This window comes from Mus caroli, unplaced genomic scaffold, assembly GCF_978045245.1.
Source record: "Mus caroli unplaced genomic scaffold, Mus_caroli_1 scaffold_13, whole genome shotgun sequence".
Taxonomy (NCBI): domain Eukaryota; kingdom Metazoa; phylum Chordata; class Mammalia; order Rodentia; family Muridae; genus Mus; species Mus caroli.
In genome coordinates this window covers 64,283,827-64,302,380 of record NW_028227268.1, presented here as the reverse complement: position 1 = coordinate 64,302,380, position 18,554 = coordinate 64,283,827, and the positions used below count along the sequence as shown (strand labels likewise).

At 41.9% G+C, this 18,554-nt stretch overlaps 2 protein-coding genes across 2 annotated transcripts; both read left to right on the top strand.

The window, feature by feature from the left end:
• Positions 1 to 5,204: 5,204 nt before the first annotated feature.
• Positions 5,205 to 6,140, top strand: LOC110305445 (olfactory receptor 2T33-like). Its single transcript, XM_021177434.2, has one exon. The coding sequence runs from the start codon at positions 5,211 to 5,213 to the stop codon at positions 6,138 to 6,140; it is 930 nt and encodes a 309-aa protein (XP_021033093.1). The 5' UTR covers positions 5,205 to 5,210.
• A 7,180-nt stretch (positions 6,141 to 13,320) lies between these two features.
• On the top strand, positions 13,321 to 14,277 carry LOC110304495 (olfactory receptor 2T8-like). Its single transcript, XM_021175918.2, has one exon. The coding sequence runs from the start codon at positions 13,321 to 13,323 to the stop codon at positions 14,275 to 14,277; it is 957 nt and encodes a 318-aa protein (XP_021031577.1).
• Positions 14,278 to 18,554: the final 4,277 nt, after the last annotated feature.

The following is an 18,554-nucleotide window of genomic DNA, read 5'->3' as shown; positions in this document are numbered from 1 at the left end:
AGATTTAATTTGTTTTTTTTAAACCAGCTAAGGCATTAGACAATACTTCCCCTTAACTGTATGTAAATCAAAAGGCAGGGGTTTTGGTTTTGATTTTGGTTTTTTCATGTAAATGCAGAAGGCAAGGTGGGAGCAGATACTTCTTGGATAAACCTGGCCTTTACCACTCATTATTCAGTAAACTCTGTAAATAAACCAGACAGATATTTTAGTCCTTTTGTTGGCATTCAAAGGACTACCAAGTCATCTACAAACTTTAGTGATTCAGTTGAGCCATGCCCATTTTCAAAGAGTAACCTTATAGGCAAAATAATTCTCACATTGTGTGTCCTTCTCCATGCAATCACTAGATCTTTCTCAACACATGGGTTGTCATGAATGCATAGGCTAGCATGACTAATGTATTTCCAGGAGTGAGATCATGAATTCACTGACACAAAGTGGATCACTTTCAAATGGTCATATCCTGATGTTACCAATGTGGGTCAGTTACTTCAGGGATCAAATGTCCTGGGATTTAAAATTAATTTGAAATTAACTTTAGAGAGATAATAAACTGAAAACATACTTTCAACTGAATGTCGCTAAAGGGGTTCTCACTGAAGGTTCTGCAGCCTCCTTGTGGGATGAGCTGCACTGGGGCAGGTGTGTTTCATATCGCACAGCTGGCAGGAGTGGTGCTTAGCTCTCTGTGGAGGTCCATGGGCTCTACAGACACAGACTGCTCCGCACAGCAGCTACTCCTGATGCAGGTGAGTGCTTAGCTCCTGAGACTGAGTGCTTAGAATAGCAGGTGGTGGGCTCCCAAGGTTTTGTTTCAGAATATTCCATTTCCACAATTTTAGGACCTATGCCATAATTCATAGCACTTTTGAAAGAAAGAAACCAACGTGGCTATGCCTCATCCCATAACCTCATAGGTATTCTCTCTCAACTCTCTGCCATCACTGTTGGTAAAATCCATAAAACACAACGGTAGTCTCTACCAATTAACGTGATATGAAAGGTCACTGGGTTATTATACTATGTTCCACCTTAGCACTTGGTGGGTCTACCCAGCCATTCTCATTACACATTTTAAAGAAACTTTAAAAACTTGTGTAAATATAAGTTGTTTTCCCCTTTCCTTTTATTTCTTAGAATGAAATCCAGGGCAAATATCAATACTTGCCAGGTATGGAGTCAGCTCTATGTTTTCCTCTCCCAGTTGGCTACAGGTTACAGAATGGCTTTCATTCTGCCCTGAGGTTGACTTCAATACAGTCTGACTTACAATGTGAGACACAGAGAAAAGCTCAGGACTGAATTTAGTGAATAAGCAAGATGATTGTCTCAATTGTGTCCTTAGTGTCCACTGAGACTATATATTTTCAGTACTTAACCAAAAACTTATAATATATATATATATATATATATATATATATATATATATATTACATATATATATATATGCAGTTTGAAATATTCAAACAATACTAGATATTTTCAGCTCTTAATTAAAAACGTATAAGATTGTGTGTGTGTGTGTGTGTGCAGTTTGAAATATTCAAATAGTACTAAAGAAGTTTTCAGGAGAATTGAGAATGAGGCATATTTTAACCCAACATAGACAGGTCTATTCTATTTGATCATTTAAATACTTCATGCACTTCCCTCCAGGACTAGTGATGTCATTCAATATATCATTATTATTATTATTAATTATTATGTATGAACATGCACACACAGTGGAGGTCAGAGGACAGTGTTGTTGAGTCTGTTGTCTCATTTCACTTTTACATGAGTTCTGGGTATCAAATTCCAGGCATCAGACTTTTCCAGGATGTTTTACTACAGAACCATCTTGTTGGACCCAGCAATGGTTTTTTGAATAGCTTCCTTGAGACTAATACCTGGGTAAGTGCTCTATTTAAACTACCTTTTTTTTTTCTTAAAACAAGTGTGTAAGACAATTAAGTCCCTATTTTAAAATACTGACTGAGGGCTTTTTTTTCCCCTAAGACAGTGGCTCTCAACCTTTCTAATGCTGTGACCGTTTAATGCAGTTCTTCATGTTGTAGTGATCCCCATCTATAAAATCATTCCATTGCTACTTTATAACTGTAATCTCGCTACTTTTATGAATCATACTATATACATCTGATATGCAGGATATCTGATATGAGGTGTGCAACCCAGAGGTTGAGAGCTGCTGATGTAAGAATGGGTTTGACTCCCAAGATCATATGGTTACACTCCAGATGTGTAGTCTGCAGGTGCATGAACAAGACAGTTGGTCCTCACTAACTCCTGACTGGATGGTAGAGTCCTTGGGATGTTAGAACCAACTAGGTTTTCATATCATTTAGACAGCAAAAGTATGCTGGTTTCCTTGGCCAACGCATTACTACTGTAATAATCTTATATTTCATTTATTTATGAATTAAAACAACACTGACCTAATGGCATGCATTTGCCATCCCAGCACCCAGGAAACCAAGACGAGAGAACTGCAAGGTCCAGGACATCCTGGGCTACATAGCAAAACCTTGTCTCAAAGAAAATAGATATGTAAAGTCAATTACTCCTTGCCTCCATTTTACAAAACCACATTATTGGTAGCAGAAAAGACTGATATTGCCCTTACTCAGTGTTACCACCTGACAGTTGATCATTTCATCTAGACCAGGCATTTAGAAGTCTCGTTTTATTATGTTTCTTTTTTACTAAGACAATAAATAAGAAAGGAATTTTATTCTGTTTTCAGTAGATAGGGCAGGCAGAGTACAGAAATGGCAATTCTTCTGACCTCCAAACTTAGCTTGCATTTTATTCTTTGAAATCACATTATTATAGGTATAGGAGAAACTTTCATAAATATTAAGTATAGACACTGAAAGATCAGCATGACTATGATAGCTACAGTCATGTGGGATGAGGCTAGAGCCAGAAGAAACCTATGAAACAAAATGACATCAGAAGTGGCCAAAGAGACACTGAAAAAAATTTTATTTTATTAGAACAAAGGGAAGTTCAATTGCAAGTTAGTTCTGAAGTAGATAACTTTCTTATTTAAAATATTTGAGTATGAAACATCTATTCTCAGATCACTGTAATGTTCTTCTGTGGTTGTGGGAACCAAACTCAGGGTTTTACACATGGAAGGCAGACACTCCACCACAGAGCTGCACTGCTGGCCCTGGAAAAATACTTTTATTTAAATTTATTTTGTAATAGTTCTTTCTCTCATATGTGTGTGTATGTCTGTGTTTGTGTCTGTGTCTATATGTCTGTGAGTGTGTCTGTGTGTGTGTGTCTCTATGTGTGTCTCTGTGTGTCTGTGTCTATATATGTATGTCTGTGTCTATGTGTGTATGTGCATATGTATGTGTGTGTCTATATGTGTATGTGTCCATGTCTATATGTGTGTGTGTGTGTATCTAGAAGGGGCCTCATGTGTGCCACAATATGTTTACAATGCTCTATATAACACAGTAATATCAATTTTACAGTGATCATAGATTCGATTCATGCATTAACAACTACTAGCCTTCCCAGTACTGCACCAGTGAAACCCAATCCAACATCTGAGAAACAGTAACATGCAAGAATCGCAAACACATATAACATGTTTAAAATGATCTAATACTTTAACGATGTAAGTTATTGCTTAAAATGTATGAAACAGGTTAAAGATATACTCAAATGGATATACTACAATATACTATTACAATTTTCTCCTTTCTTTCTCTCCTCTCTCTCTCTCTCTCTCTCTCTCTCTCTCTCTCTCTCTCTCTCTCTCTCTCTCTCTCTTTCTTTTTTCATAATAGCATCTCACTGTGCAGCCCTGGCTGCACTGGAACTCACTATGTAGACCAGGCTGGCCTCAAACTCACAGACAGCTGCAAGTGTGAAAGTCTGTAACACAATTTATGCCCCCTGCTTCTGTGTCTTCATGAAACTGTCAATTTTCTACAGGAATCTTTGATGGAATTTAGTATCATTTTTGTGAGGGCACTCGCTAAATGTAAGTAATCAGTGTGAAAAGGAATCTCCATGGCAACAGCCCTTCTCATTTGGAAAGAAATCACGATGCTGTGAGACATTGTACTGAGGTGTGGGACATCTGTGGTCATTACATATTACATAGGACAGCAGCACCTCACACAGGAGCAGGTAGGATCAGCCACGTGGGTTTCCATCATGACAGGAGGTTTTTTCCTTACTTCATATGTAACTACTTTAAATTGATAGCTAAGTGCAAAGATCATGAGTCAGGTCATAGCAGTGTTCACAACTTGGCAAGAATGTAGGGTTCTTTCAACTGAGAAATACCAAACTGTAGGAAATTCGGATTACATACTAATGCTTCTTTATGCCATGATTAAGATAAGCATAGGGCTAAACACATTCTGAGGCACTACACTGTTTGTTCTATATGTTTTATTTAATTCAGTTATAAATTATACTATGGTACAACAAAGGTAGACAGTGAACAGTTAAGACAAACAGACTAGGTAGTTGAATTGTGTTTGTGTGTGTGCGTGTGCATGGTATGGGTTCACTGGCAGGCCAGAGGTAAGTGTGAATGCCCTCCTCTATCAGTCTCTGCCTTATTTATTTGAGGCTGAGTCTCTCCCTGAACCAGGCTCTTGCATTTGGGGGGCAGGGGTTGACTGGAGGACAGGGAACCCTAGTAATCCCTCTACCCTTCACAGAGCTAAGGGTACAGACACATGGGAACTGCATCTAACTATTTATATCGGTTCTGAGAGCCAAACTCAAACATGTGCTCTCACTCGCTGATCCACAACTTCAACCTTAAGTGGTAGAAAAAAAATTAATTATCCCACTAAACTGAAATATTGAGATATTCCATCATTTGGTTGCAAGTCACTTTTTTTTATCTCTTACTTTTTGTTTTTTGTTTTTGTTTGTTTGTTTGTTTTGTTTTTCGAGGCAGGGTTTCTCTGTGTGGCCCTGGCTGTCCTGGAACTCGCAAGTCACTTTTTAAAAAAATCATCCTCAGACCAGGTATGGTGGCATATGGGAGGCAGAGGCAGGTGGATTACTGTGAGTTCAAGGCCAGCCTGGTCTACAGAAGTAGTTCCAGGATAGCCTATCTTTAAAAAAAAAAAAGCAAAACAAACAAACAAAACAAAAAACAAAACAAACAAACAAACAAAAAAAACAGGCAAGCATCCTTCTGTCTTTCAGGTTTGGTCAGAGCTATGAAGACTCCCAGTAACAGCACAGAGGTGGACTTCATTCTTCTCGGCCTCTTCAGCCACACACACGCCCACTTGCTCCTGCTTTCTGTTGTGTTGGTAATCTTCACCGCCTCTCTGATGGGCAATACCCTCATGATCCTTCTCATCTGCAGGGACCCCAGGCTGCACACGCCCATGTATTTCCTTCTCAGCCAGCTCTCCCTCATGGACATGATGCTAGTCTCCACCATTGTCCCCAAGATGGCAGCCAACTACTTGACGAACACGAGATCCATCTCCCCTGCAGGCTGTGGCTCCCAGATCTTCCTCTTCCTCACTTTGGCAGGGGGCGAGTGCTTCCTCCTGGCAGCCATGTCCTATGACCGCTACGTAGCCATATGCTATCCCCTGCGCTACCATGTCCTCATGAACCCCAAGTTGTGTGCATACCTGACAGTGGGGTCCTGGCTCCTGGGAGCTGCCGATGGGCTGATGCAGGCGGGCACCATCCTGAGTTTCCCTTTCTGCCACTCTCGAACAATCAACCACTTCTTCTGTGAGGCACCTTCTCTGGTGCGCCTCGCCTGTGCAGACACCAAAGTCTTTGAGTTCTTCATGTACATCTGCTGCATCCTGATGCTCCTGATCCCGCTGTCCCTCGTCCTGGCTTCCTACTCGCTCATCCTGGCCACGGTGCTCCGCATGCGATCCTCCGCAGCCCGGAAGAAAGCCTTCACCACCTGCTCTTCGCACCTGGCTGTGGTGGGGTTGTTCTACGGGGCCATCATCTTCATCTACATGAGACCCAAGTCCCACCAGCCAGGCAAGAGTGACAAAGTGGTGTCTGCCTTCTACACCATCTTCACACCCGTGCTGAACCCTCTCATATACAGTGTGAGAAACAAGGAGGTCAAGGGAGCCTTGAGGAAGTGGCTGCAGAAGACAGTGTGATAAAAGAGCAGAGAGAAGCTCCACAAACGAGCTCCACTCAAATCAGGTGCGCCTCACTCACAGACTCAGCTTCTCTGTTCCATTGAACGTTCTTTTGTGTTGTATTAACTTCTTTGAAGCTCCTTTGCCATTTTCTATTCTAATTTTTGCAAAGCCTTTGGAAAATCAATTTGCCCCTCTAGTGTCTCCTGTGTTAGCCACTATGTTACTTTTTAAATAGGGTCGTAGAGATGGGTGCCAGTGACACAGGCCTGACTATCTAGATTTTAATCATGTAACTCAGTTGTTGTTATAAGATGGACAATGTTACGAGAAAGAGGAACAAATGGATGATAATTTTATAAACATAGGGCTGAATTTGTTATTATGAAGTATCTCGTAAATGAAGTGTGTAATCAATAAGACTTGCTAAGCATAAAGCATAATTGTATAAACCATGTGTCAAGAATGTTTCAAGGGGAATAATCTGAGACTATTTAAAATTTAGAAAATCCTTTCAGAGGTGAGCAGAAAGAAATTATCACCTAACATAGCTATAGTTAACATTTGAAACAGTAAAACAAATACCACTGCCTAAAAAAATAAGTCAAGCTTAATAACATTTCCAAATTTTCATTTAAGAGTGTTTAAAGATGATTTCCTTAAGAAGTGATTAGGCCTAAGGGCTCCACTCTCATGACAGGAGGGCATTCATGCCATTATAAAAATGTGAGTTAGCTCAACATGGTGACTAACACCTGTGATCCCAGCACTTGGGAAGCTGACACGGGAGAACTGTAGGTTTGAGGACAGCCTGGATTACGTAAGGCCCTGTCTCAAAGAATACAATGAAATAGTAGTGAGACTGACTCTTCCCATATAAAACAAACAAACAAATCAACAAGCAAAAGCAACCATCCAAAACCAACTCATCTCAGAAGAAATAACAGATCATTTATTCTGGAGTCAAACATGAGTGACCATGGCCCTTTTGGGTTTAGGTGACCCAGATTCCATGTTCCAACATGGTGCCAGCTTCGGGAGGGGGCGGGGGTTCTTAAAACAATCAAATAAAGAAAATACAGAGATCAAGGCACTCTTCAAACACATTTAGGGAAAGCGGCAAGTAGGCAGCCTAGAGTGAGGAAGGCACGCCTCAGGCACAGGCTCCCATGCTATCTCAGAATTCTGGCCCTTTGGCTGTTGGCAGCTAGTGCTCTGCATATCCCAAAGGATTTGCTTAGCAGTCACTAACATGTTGGGTAACATTCAGATAAAGACTAAAGGTTGCCGAAGGTAATTTGGTCTTGGGATTTGCAACATTCCAATCTCTCCAAAATCACTGAAGCACCAGTCAACAGTCTCGAAAGCTCAGTCCATTCCAAGAACTTTCCTTGCCCACTTCCTCTTACCGTTCCTTATCCTTCCACCATCTGTCACATGATAGAGAAGCAGGTCCCTGGCAGGTTAGGACCCTTGAGTTTGACTTCCCCATTACAGAGCAGTACCATTCCTTATGGCTGCTATGGTCCCACAGAATGGAAGGAGACACCAAGTACTGGTGGATTCATGGACACAACAGAGTCTAGGGATAGGAAGGACAACAGGACACCCAGGTCCCTCCCACAGGCAAATGTCACAGTCCATCACCTTGTTGACTGCTCTGAATCAATTTTCAGTCTCAGAGCTTGCCATATGACAAACAGACAAGCGTCCTTGAGGGTGGGTCCACAAAGGAGGCTCCACAATTTGTATCATATATGTGTTTGCTGTGTACCTGTTTTTTCTACCAAAGGACTAACAACATTCAACAAAACAAAGTCACACTGGGTGAGCCACGTCATGGATCTCATGAGAACTATTGGCAGCGAGTGTAAGCTGACCTGAGGCTACTCTGTCTAAAGGCAGACCTAACTATTCTTATATCCCCTTCCTGTCCCCAAAGTGGAAAAACCTTTCTCTGCTGCACCTTTAAGATGTGAATACTGAATTCAGGGCTTGCCAGGAGTAGGGCCATGCACTTAGTGTGTGAATACCAGTTGGATTCTGATCTTTCTCTCATGCTGATGCTCTCGGGAACCCCTCTATTTTGGTGGACTACTGACTTTTGTTATTTGTCTTCTGTGTACACTAATACAGCCTCCACATCCATGTCCTATGGAAGTGGCTTGTGTGCAGTATCTGGGTTTCTGTGGTGGATGCTGCATATCACCCTCGCCCAGCACCCAACTTTAGTATTTGAAGTCCTGCTCCAGAGCTGCCCAGCATGTTGGAACCTGGCAGTGCTTACTTGAGTCCCTCTCAAGGTATTTTTTTCCTTGCTGGGAAAATCTGCTAAGATCAAGGTCATGGTCCATTCCTGGGAGCAAACCACAGCCAGTGTCCACACAGTGACCCTAAAGCAGAAGAGTGTGACCACGGCATGACTCTCAGAGCCTATGCCACAACTCTCAGGAGCTTGTAGGCTTTAGCCTCGGGCGTCACTCTTCCTTTTCACCCTTTGCTCAGTTCTGCATAAGTCTGCTTTAGGCAATGATCCTAAGAGGTCTTCCAGTCAACTTCCCAGATGTCTGCCCCTGTCTGTGTATTCTCCAGGGATCCCAGGAAATCCCTCTGAGTGAGGAACACAGCAGTAAAGTAGGTATCCCTCCTGTGCTCAAGATGGGTGCCCTGGCCTCTTAGCTGTACTTTTTGAAAGATATAGTCCATCTTTAGGATGGGTGGTCTTAGTGGGTTTTAAGGAAATAAATCCACTGTATGTAAGTACCTACAGTCCCAACAATTAGGAGGTGGAGGTAGAAGGATCAGGGGTTCAAGTTCAACCTGTGCTGCTCAGCTAGTTTGAGGACACCTTGAGCTATGTAACACTCAGTTTAATATAAATAAGTAAGTAAATAATGATGTTAAAATCTGCACTTTCCTTTAAATAAAATTAAATGTGAATTGCAGTTTGCCAAATTTTTAAATCAGGTCCATTTTCTTTATTCAGGTTCATTTCCCTTACACGTGATCCATTATTAAAATTTTTGTTTTGTTTTGTTTCCAATTATCTGTTTCCAGTTGTAGAACTGAGGGTCTCTATGTGGCAGTAGGTAGTTAAGAAGTTTTGCAAGGCACAGATCCAAGTGTCCAGGACTCCCAGTATCAGAAACATTCAAAGCAAATGGCCAAATATCATGAAATACATTCATGACACATTGAACCTGCAAAGTGACATCAATGTGAATACAGCCTGGAGATGCTGTCACTGCTACCATCATCATCGTCATCATCACCACCACCATCATTATCATCATTATACTCTGAAGACACAAACATGCAAACACGAAACCAAAGTAAAACAGTTTCTTGCAGATGCACACAAACACATGCGTACGCCCATCCAACCTTAACTGTCTCAAATCGAGCCCAAGAACAGCAACAAGAGCCCCCACAAACAAAACAAAACAAAACAAAACAAAACAAAACAAAACAAAACAAAACAAAACAAAACAAACTCTGCAGCTAACTCCCGCCACGGGCTTTGTTTTATTTCCATTGCTGTTTGACAACTATGCTGGTCTCAACGGCAGACACCTTAACCTTCCTATCTGCTGAGGTTTGTGCAGGAAATACCAGAATCACGTGACACCAGAATCTCGTGACTTCATGCTTCATTCACTTGGCATCGAAATCCCATTCCAAGGACATTTATTTGCTTTTTTTTTTTTCTCTTGAGTGATTCTCTGTCATTCCCACGATTCACAGTATTAAGAGATGTGTAGAAAGTTCTCAAGTCTCCTGGGAATTTTAAAAATTTCTCAGCACAGTAAACACTTCTGGCAACCGAACTGTGACCCTGGAAGATCTTGGGTATCGATAGGAGAGTGTCTGCAGCCCAGGTTGGCAGTGGGCCCATCCTCGTGACACTTCAGCCCAGGCACTGATATAAGGTGGGTGGAGGAACAGGATAAAGCAGACCTTCTCTCTAGGTGGGGATATCCAGATGCATCCCTGAGGTACAATCTGGCCTGCTGGGCGGCAGTTTTGACTCTTGTAGGTAGGTCGTGCCAACCTCTTCATCTCTGATTATTTGTTTGTGAAATTTAACTCTAGAAAATACAATTCCAAATCCCAGAATTCGGGGGGGGGGGGGAAGAGTCCAGAGGAACAAGGAGCCTTGGTTACATAGACTCTAATGCCACCATTTTACAAAGGAAGACTCCCCCTTTTACACTTCTTGGTACCTGATAAATTAAAATGTGTACAAGTGGGTGCTAGCATTTGGTAAATTCTTTTGGAAAGGACCCATAAATTTATCAATATAAAATTTTCTGTTGCTACCTAATTTTTCTCACACAGATAGATTTTCATTTCAGTATCCAGAAATTTGGACTTTAAATTTTACATATTAACAATTAATTTGGGAAAACGTGGAAAGGAAATTATGTATCCTGACTTGTCTGTGGTTTCTCAAGAGGCCTTTGTCAGAAGAAAAGGCAGGCATCTATCTCTGTCCATGACTCTAAATGCAAAAGCGGGGAGTGTAATTGTAAGTAAGGACGTCACAGTGCTCACGGCATTCTAAGAGAGAACGTGGGCAGGCAGGACGGAGAGATCTCACAAAACACAGAGAGTAGAAGAAAGCCCTTGGTTCTCAGGTGAAACATTTCCCCATTCCCTTACTAGTCAGGCTGGGCATCTCAGTAATGAAGTTACCCTAACGAGCTAACGATTCAGGACCAATTCCAACCATGATCAGATTGTTTTTTAGGAACTTATCCCAATAGTCTACTCCATGGAGGTTTATAAACTTAAACTAGTAGTAACCTGCCTCATTTGTATATAAAGATATAGGTAATGATTTTAATAATAACAAGTTGACCATACAATTAGATTCATAATGACTGCTCACTTTTAATCATTTATCTTACGTTTAAAATGTACACACAATCACCTCTCTGCACTAAAAAGCTGAGCAGATTTTAAAATTAAATGTAAGTAGAAATTGCACAATATATATATCTTAAGAGTGGGTATATAAATCCGTAGTAGAGGGCATGCCAAGTATGTATGGGGTCCTGTATTCAGTCCCCAGCATTGTATAAACAGAACAAAACAGAAAAAAAAATGTGTTGAGTTTTTTAGCCGAGAAGTGGAGCAGTGGTAGAACCAACTCTCTGAGAACACATGCACCTCTCTTTCATGTTCTAGACAAATATTCATCACTGCTGTTGTGTGTGGTATCTTATTTCTTTGTCAAAACACAAACTCCAACATCTGTTGCCAAGCATCTCATTAAATTGGTGCATACCTTTCAACAAAGGTAGGGAAATGCCTGCTGCCCTGGCCACCAACAGATGACAGGTCAAGTCACAGACACTAGTCCTGATGATTCCAAAGTCCACACTTCCCAGTGTCACATATGACTGAAGACAGAGAATGGTGGCTATGGGGAGGGATGGGAAGTTTTGCTGAGTGAGGCTGACTTCTCATTTGGAGGCATTAGGAGAGTTTAGAAGACAGATTCTAGTGGAGAAGGTATCTGCTGACACCATAGTGACTATGTATACAAAATAGTTATATGAATGTAGAAAGTAGTTCAAAAAGCTGCTATGTCCTCTCCAGTGAACACATAGCAACAACCCAACCTTAATGTTTCTCCTATCTTCAATAATGAAAGGTTGGAACAGTGAAAGAAAAGATGAGTGGAAGAGGGGGGAATCTAAGTCTCCAGCATGTGATGTACTGAGCGCCGTGGCCGTGGTTCCATATCCTTCTGGAGTAAAAGGTGCATGATAAAGCGTCAAAAGTGGGCAACCGTGCACTGAGCCGAGAGAAGATGCTTTCAAAGTAACTTTCAAAAAGTAAAATCATTTTCCAAATATTTAACTTTCAAACAAATAACTAAAATGCTCAGGGACTCGGCCTGGGGCTGAGAGAGTCATGATGACATTGTTTCAGCCTTAGGAGTGATTTGACCTAAGGAGAGACACAGGGAGTACCTCGGAGGCCACAGACTGCCTCCAGACCTTTGAACTAGACAACATTCTTGAGAATGAATTAGTATCCACATCTTTGCAGCTGTGGACATTTCGATTCAATAAAGTCAAACAGCCAGGGCACCAGCAAGTCAAAGACAAAATGAAAGTAAAGATTTAAAGTCTCGGAAGCAGGAATCATTCTTTTTTTTCTCTGCAGTTAGGAAAAATCTCGAGTTATCCACTAAGTGGTGAGATTGCACGATTGTGAAGAGGGAGGGGCTATCTGATATGGAAACATACTTTGGAACAAACAGTTCATTAAAGTGTGCATTTAGCATTCCAGCTTCACACTGTAGAAACACCTAAGAGAGGTACTGTTTCTTGAAGTGTCAGCTTCTGTAAACAGAACAAAGGGCGCTCCCATCCAGGGTGACTTTAGCTCTGTCCACAGACTCTGTCTTTTCTGTTTCTAGATCTAAGAGCAAATATCTTTTGTCTGGCAAGACATATGTTATTCAGTGTTAGAGGGAATTACGTGACCTTGGTGTTTTTAAGAAACTTTGACAGGACTATGTGGTTTAGGTAGATTTAAGCACGCCATGCACAAAGCCCTGTGTTCCACTCTCTAGCATTACATAAACCAAACATGTAACACATGCCTGTGACCTCAGCACTCAGGAGGAAGAGCCCGTAAGATCAGAAGTTCCTAGGTCATTTTCTACTATGTAGGAAATTCAAGGCCTGCCTGGGATACAGGAGACCTTGTCTCAATAAATAAACCAACAAACAAAATGATATAGTATAAATGTGTTGCCTACATTAAAAAATCCCTAAGTTGTATTAACAAATATCTACTTAATTTAATTAAGCACCTAAGATTTGATTATGCAAAATATAATGTATGAGAAAATAAAAATGTCAAATTGTCCTCAATCATTTATGAAGATATTAGGTAATGGAAAGTCATGAGTCACTTGCTACTTACAGGGAACTTTGATTTGTTCTGCCAATTCACTCACTGTTCTGGCAAGATGTTTGACAGGTAAGCCTTGGAAATGAGAAAAAAAAATCAATGTTAGTTTTGTGACCACGAAATATTTTGCAAGCATGGATGAAGGATTTGAAGTGGGTTCATCCTATCTCACAAGCAACCTTCTGGGCATGCGTACTTCACACAGCATCACAGGTGAGGAAACTCCTCTGTCCTTTGTTTCACAGTGTTGCTCCTACTGTAAACCATGGACAGGGGGAACACCACAGCGGGCTTCATCCTCCTGGGACTCTTTAACCACACCAGGGCCCACTTATTCCTCTTTGTGCTGGTTCTGACTGTGGCCTTCAACTCTGTGGTAGGCAACGCCCTCCTGCTTCTCCTTATTCACCAGGACCGCCGGCTCCACACACCCATGTACTTTCTCCTGAGCCAACTCTCCCTCATGGACATGATGCTGGTCTCCATGGTAGTGCCTCAAATGGCAGCTGGCTATTTAATGGGTAAGAAGTCCATCTCTGCTGCTGGCTGTGGCTTCCAGATCTTCTTCTTCCTCACGCTGGGAGGTGGAGAGTGCTTCCTCTTAGCAGCCATGTCCTATGACCGCTATGTGGCTATATGCCACCCATTGCGCTATCCGGTTCTCATGAGCTGGCAGTTATGTTTGCGACTAACCGTGGCGTCTTGGCTCCTGGGAGCAGCTGATGGAGCCATGCAGGCTGCTGCCACCCTGAGCTTCCAGTTTTGCAGCCGGAATGAAATAGATCACTTCTTCTGTGAGGCCCCTGTGTTATTGCGCTTGGCTTGCGGAGACACATCAGCCTTTGAGTTTTTCATGTACATTTGCTGTGTGTTGATGCTTCTGATCCCCTTCTCCCTCATTCTGATGTCCTATGGTCTCATACTGGCCGCTGTCCTCCGAATGCGGTCCACAGAAGCCCGCAAGAAAGCCTTTGCCACCTGCTCCTCACACTTGGCGGTAGTGGGCCTCTTTTACGGAGCGGCTACTTTTAGCTACATGAGGCCCACATCCTCCAGGTCAGCGAACCATGATAAGGTAGTGTCAGCATTCTATACTATCGTCACCCCCATGCTGAACCCCCTCATCTACAGTCTTCGGAATAGTGAAGTCAAGGGTAGCCTGAGGAAGTGCGTGACCCGCTGCGCTGCCCTAACTAGTAAGGATGCCTTGGTTGGCACCTAAGGGGTGTGTGTGCACCTGTCCCTGTGTCTCGGTTATTTACTGTGTTCCTTTGAGGTTTTGGTTAAACTTCATGCTGGCAGCTGATTGTGGAGCCACCTTCTCATTTCAAACTGAAATCTCAAAAGACTGAAGAAAAACAAAATCACGAATTCTCGGTGAAACGTTCTCATGCCTTCCCACACAAGAATGTTTATACCACCATCAAAGAATGGAGCAAGCCGGAGGACTAACTGCCACCTTGTTTTGCATTGGAGTGACTGAAGCACAACTTCGAGCTGAAGGGCACTCTCCAGCCAGTTCTACTGACCTCTTCCCTTGTACCTGTCACCAAAAGATGCAAAACTCAAAAGGGCACAGAACTCCTTTGAGCCCATTTCTAATGAAAATCTGCCCATGGATTCAATCCAATTCTATCCTGTTCTGTTGCTGGGTACCAATGGTACGTGTTTTTTATGAGTGTGTGTGTGTGTGTGTGTGTGTGTGTGTGTGTGTGACCTTTGTGAAGATTCTCTGTATTTTTACACACTCTATTCTTTTTAAATTAATAATAAGCTAGTATTTTAAAAAGCACCATTTGTTCCCTAGTTTGTGATAGACATGTGGCTAACCTTCGACCTTTTTTTGAGTTACATGCTTTCCCTTCACTTGGTGGATAATGATGACCCTTTTATCAGATTGATTTCCAATTCCCATACACAGTTCACACAGGGTGCAGCTGCCCTGGGCGGGCGTCACCAGGTCTTTCTGCTCAGGAAGTCTCCTGAGCATGGAGTACCTCGTTCTGTTTCCTGTGTATAGCTTCCTGGTGCCTGTTGATGCTCAATGATTTTATACTGTTTTACTGCTAAGTGAGATGCCTTCTTTGTTAACTTTGTATTTCAGTCTTAGAAAAATAAAAATAAAAGTTATTGCTGTTTCCACAGCAAACAACTTGTGGTTCACTCACATATTCAAAAGAGTATTTGGAATTTGAAAACAGAACTGCATGTTAGTGTTTGTATTTAATGTCTGGAGACTCTTTTTTAAACTTAGTTTGTACTTGGGGGTTCCTTTTTAAACTCTTCCACTTCACTTGAAGCAATGAGCCTTAGCAGTTGGTTCAGCTATGTTACAGCATCCATTTTACTTCCATAGAGGTATTCAGACCCTGAAAAACCTGACACCTTTCGTATAAAGAACAGTGTCCTGAGGTACAACATTTCAGGTGAAGGGTGAAAGTAGTGTTTAAAAATTAAGCTGTAGATGGCAGGGCACACATCCCTTCATTTCATGATTACTTATAAGCCTACAGCAATTTCAGATCATAAAAAAATTTGGTACATTTTCAAAATATCATTTTACAAGCAATTATTAACATATTAATACATTCTAAATATTTATAAATGCATCGTTTTCCAAAGACAGGACAAACACAAAAGCAACTCTAAGATAATGCTTTATAATAATATAACAATTAATCCTTTGGTTAACTGTGTTAATTCTGTCCTCATCTGAAGCCCTTCTCCCGCACACTCTCTTTTCTCACACATCATTAATGAAGTCCTGCACATCTCACAGAGCATCCTAAGCAGGCTCTACGCAGGATGAACAGGAAGGCATGATGTGATCCGGCTCGGCAGGCCCTGCAATGATTTTGGAAAGGCCTCCAAAACTGATGCAGCTCAACCCACTTGTGATGTAAATACAGTGCTTCCTACGACACAGGTATACTTGCTGAGATAACCACGGTATTTAGTTACTACATTATCTTTAAGATACATTCAGTAGTTCAGTGTACCCTTAACCTGGATGGAATAGGAACTTTTTAACTTGTCATAAAATAAATAAACTTATAATCTTAACAGTCTTTCATTCACTTCTTGCTTTTGCACCGCATTTGTTTGCTTTGGGCTCTTATTTCCCCTTCTACTGATGACTAGCACATCCTTAGCCAGGTTTGATTTTAACTGGTTAACTGTCACTATGGAAACAAAGACGGCTTATTAAGGCAAAGCACATTGCTGCTGCTGCTGCTGCTGCTTTCTTCTTCTTCTTCTTCTTCTTCTTCTTCTTCTTCTTCTTCTTCTTCTTCTTCTTCTTCTTCTTCTCCTTCTCCTCCTCCTCCTCCTCCTCCTTCTCATTCTCATTCTCTCTCTTCCTCTTCTTCTTTTCTTCTTTCTCTTCCTCTTCCTCCTCCTCCTCCTTTTCTTCTTCTTTTCTTTCTTTTTGTTATTGTCTGTTTCTTGTTTTATTTTGTTGTTTTGAACTTGAACTCCTGATTTGCCTGCCTCTAACTGCTGAATGTTAAAGGCCAAGCCTTATAGAGAGATACCACATGTTCTGGGATGCCCTGCAGTCCCAGTCCTAAACCAAAGCAGGAAGCACACATGGATAAAGGTTTCTTCTGTGCAGTGATACACAGAAGGTGACCTATCTTGACAACCCCTTTTCTTCCTTCCCTCCCTTTCTTATTGTACAGCAGAGGTCTTCAGGTGGAGCCTCTTTCGTTAATTTTTGGTTCCTGTTACTTCATCGGTATCACTTCCTCTTACACTCTGTCTTTAGAAGATGAACTCACAGATAGATCTCTATGAGTTCACGGCCTGCCTGATGTATATAACAGGTTCCATCCAGGCCAGCCATAGAGACACAATAGGACTCAATATCAAAAGAATAGTAATTAATAAGAAGGACGCTTCACTGTGTGCACTCATCACACATGGTACTGTGTTACACAGGGACATTTTCATTCGAGTATCTGCTGTGCTTTGAGCAAATCCTCCTCCAAACTCCCTACCCTGCCCTTTCTCACCTCTCTCCCACCAGTGAGTCCCTCGAGTTTCCCTGAGCAAATTCACTTCTACATACATAAGTTTATGTCTCTCTTTAAAATCTGGGAACTTCCTATGACAAAGACATACAATATTTGTCTTTGTGTGTTTGGTTTAATTCACTAATATGACTATTTTCAGTTTTATTCATTTCCTTGGAAACTGCGTACATTCATTTGTCTTTGTGACTGCAAAAGACTCTCATGTATGCAAACCGCATTCTTCCTGTCCAGTGCTCTGATCACGGACACTGAGGTTGCTTCCATGGTTTATCGAGTGTGAAAAGTGCTGAGTCATCTTTGTGATGCTGACTTGGCATCCTCTGGGCACTTGCTCTATTCTCAGTGTCTTTAGTCATTGCCGTCTTCACTTTCACAGTGGCCAAGACTGGTGTAGACCCTCGCCAGCATTTGCTTCTGTTTCTTGAATGTGACCATTCCGACTGGGGTAAGATGGAATCCCTGTGTAGTTCAAATTTTCTCTTCTCTGGTGGCTAGTGACACTTAACATTTTTCATGCATTACTGGCCATTTTGTTCCATTTTTAAGAACCGTCCATTTCTACTGTCGATTGGATTACTTAATATCTGCTTAATTTTCTGAATTACTGGTATATTCTAGATACCGATTGTCTGCTAGATGTACAGATGAGAGCGATTCTCTGTCACTGTGTGGGCAAGCTTTTCAGTTAATTGATTCATTTGCTTTGCAAACTTTCATTTGTCCGTTGTTGACAGTTCACTATAGTGTGCTGGCTAGTCTAACTGTCAACGTGACACAATCTAGAATCTCCTGGGAAGCTTAATGATGGATTATTTGGGTCAGGTTGGTCTGTTGACATGTCTGTGGGAATTGTGTTGATTGTTGATGTGGGGTGACCCCCTAGATTTGGGGAGCAGCACCATTTCATGTCCAAACTGAGCAGCAAGTAGGAGCAGAAGTGCAAGGTAAATCGCTAAGGAAAACTCTGACTTAACCCTGATACCAGGACCTTAAAAGACCTTGAGCTTCAAGATCAGGCCACAAAATCCCTCCAAGCCCAGGCTGTCCTGGAAAGTTCCACCAGCATCCCCAAGAGACCCTATATACACCCTGCCTTCTGCTGAGTCAGCTGCTGAGTCTTGATGGACCCTTTCCTGTTTTTCCTTCCCAATAAATCTATTGTGTGAGGTTTGTTTGCAGTGTAACTTTTTGGTAGGCCTTGGATCCTGAATGCCAGGATACCTCTCCCAGCAGAGCTGTTCCGCTTGCATTGAGGAAACCTTCCCTGTGGAGCAGAGCTGTACCACTTCTAGCAGGTTTCCCTTTGCTCTTGACTGAGGATCAGATGGGGCTGACTCGCTGCTTGAGTCCCTGAACTGACGGAACTGTAGTCCAAGTAAACCTGCCCTCCACTACGCAGAGTTTTCCCAAGTATTTATCATGACAACAGAAATAAGATTGGAACACAGTAATGAACTTCAACCTA

Bases quoted from the DNA above. Each gene is read 5' to 3' on its own strand.
- LOC110305445 (XM_021177434.2), top strand. From the start codon at position 5,211: ATGAAGACTCCCAGTAACAGCACAGAGGTGGACTTCATTCTTCTCGGC.
- LOC110304495 (XM_021175918.2), top strand. From the start codon at position 13,321: ATGGACAGGGGGAACACCACAGCGGGCTTCATCCTCCTGGGACTCTTT.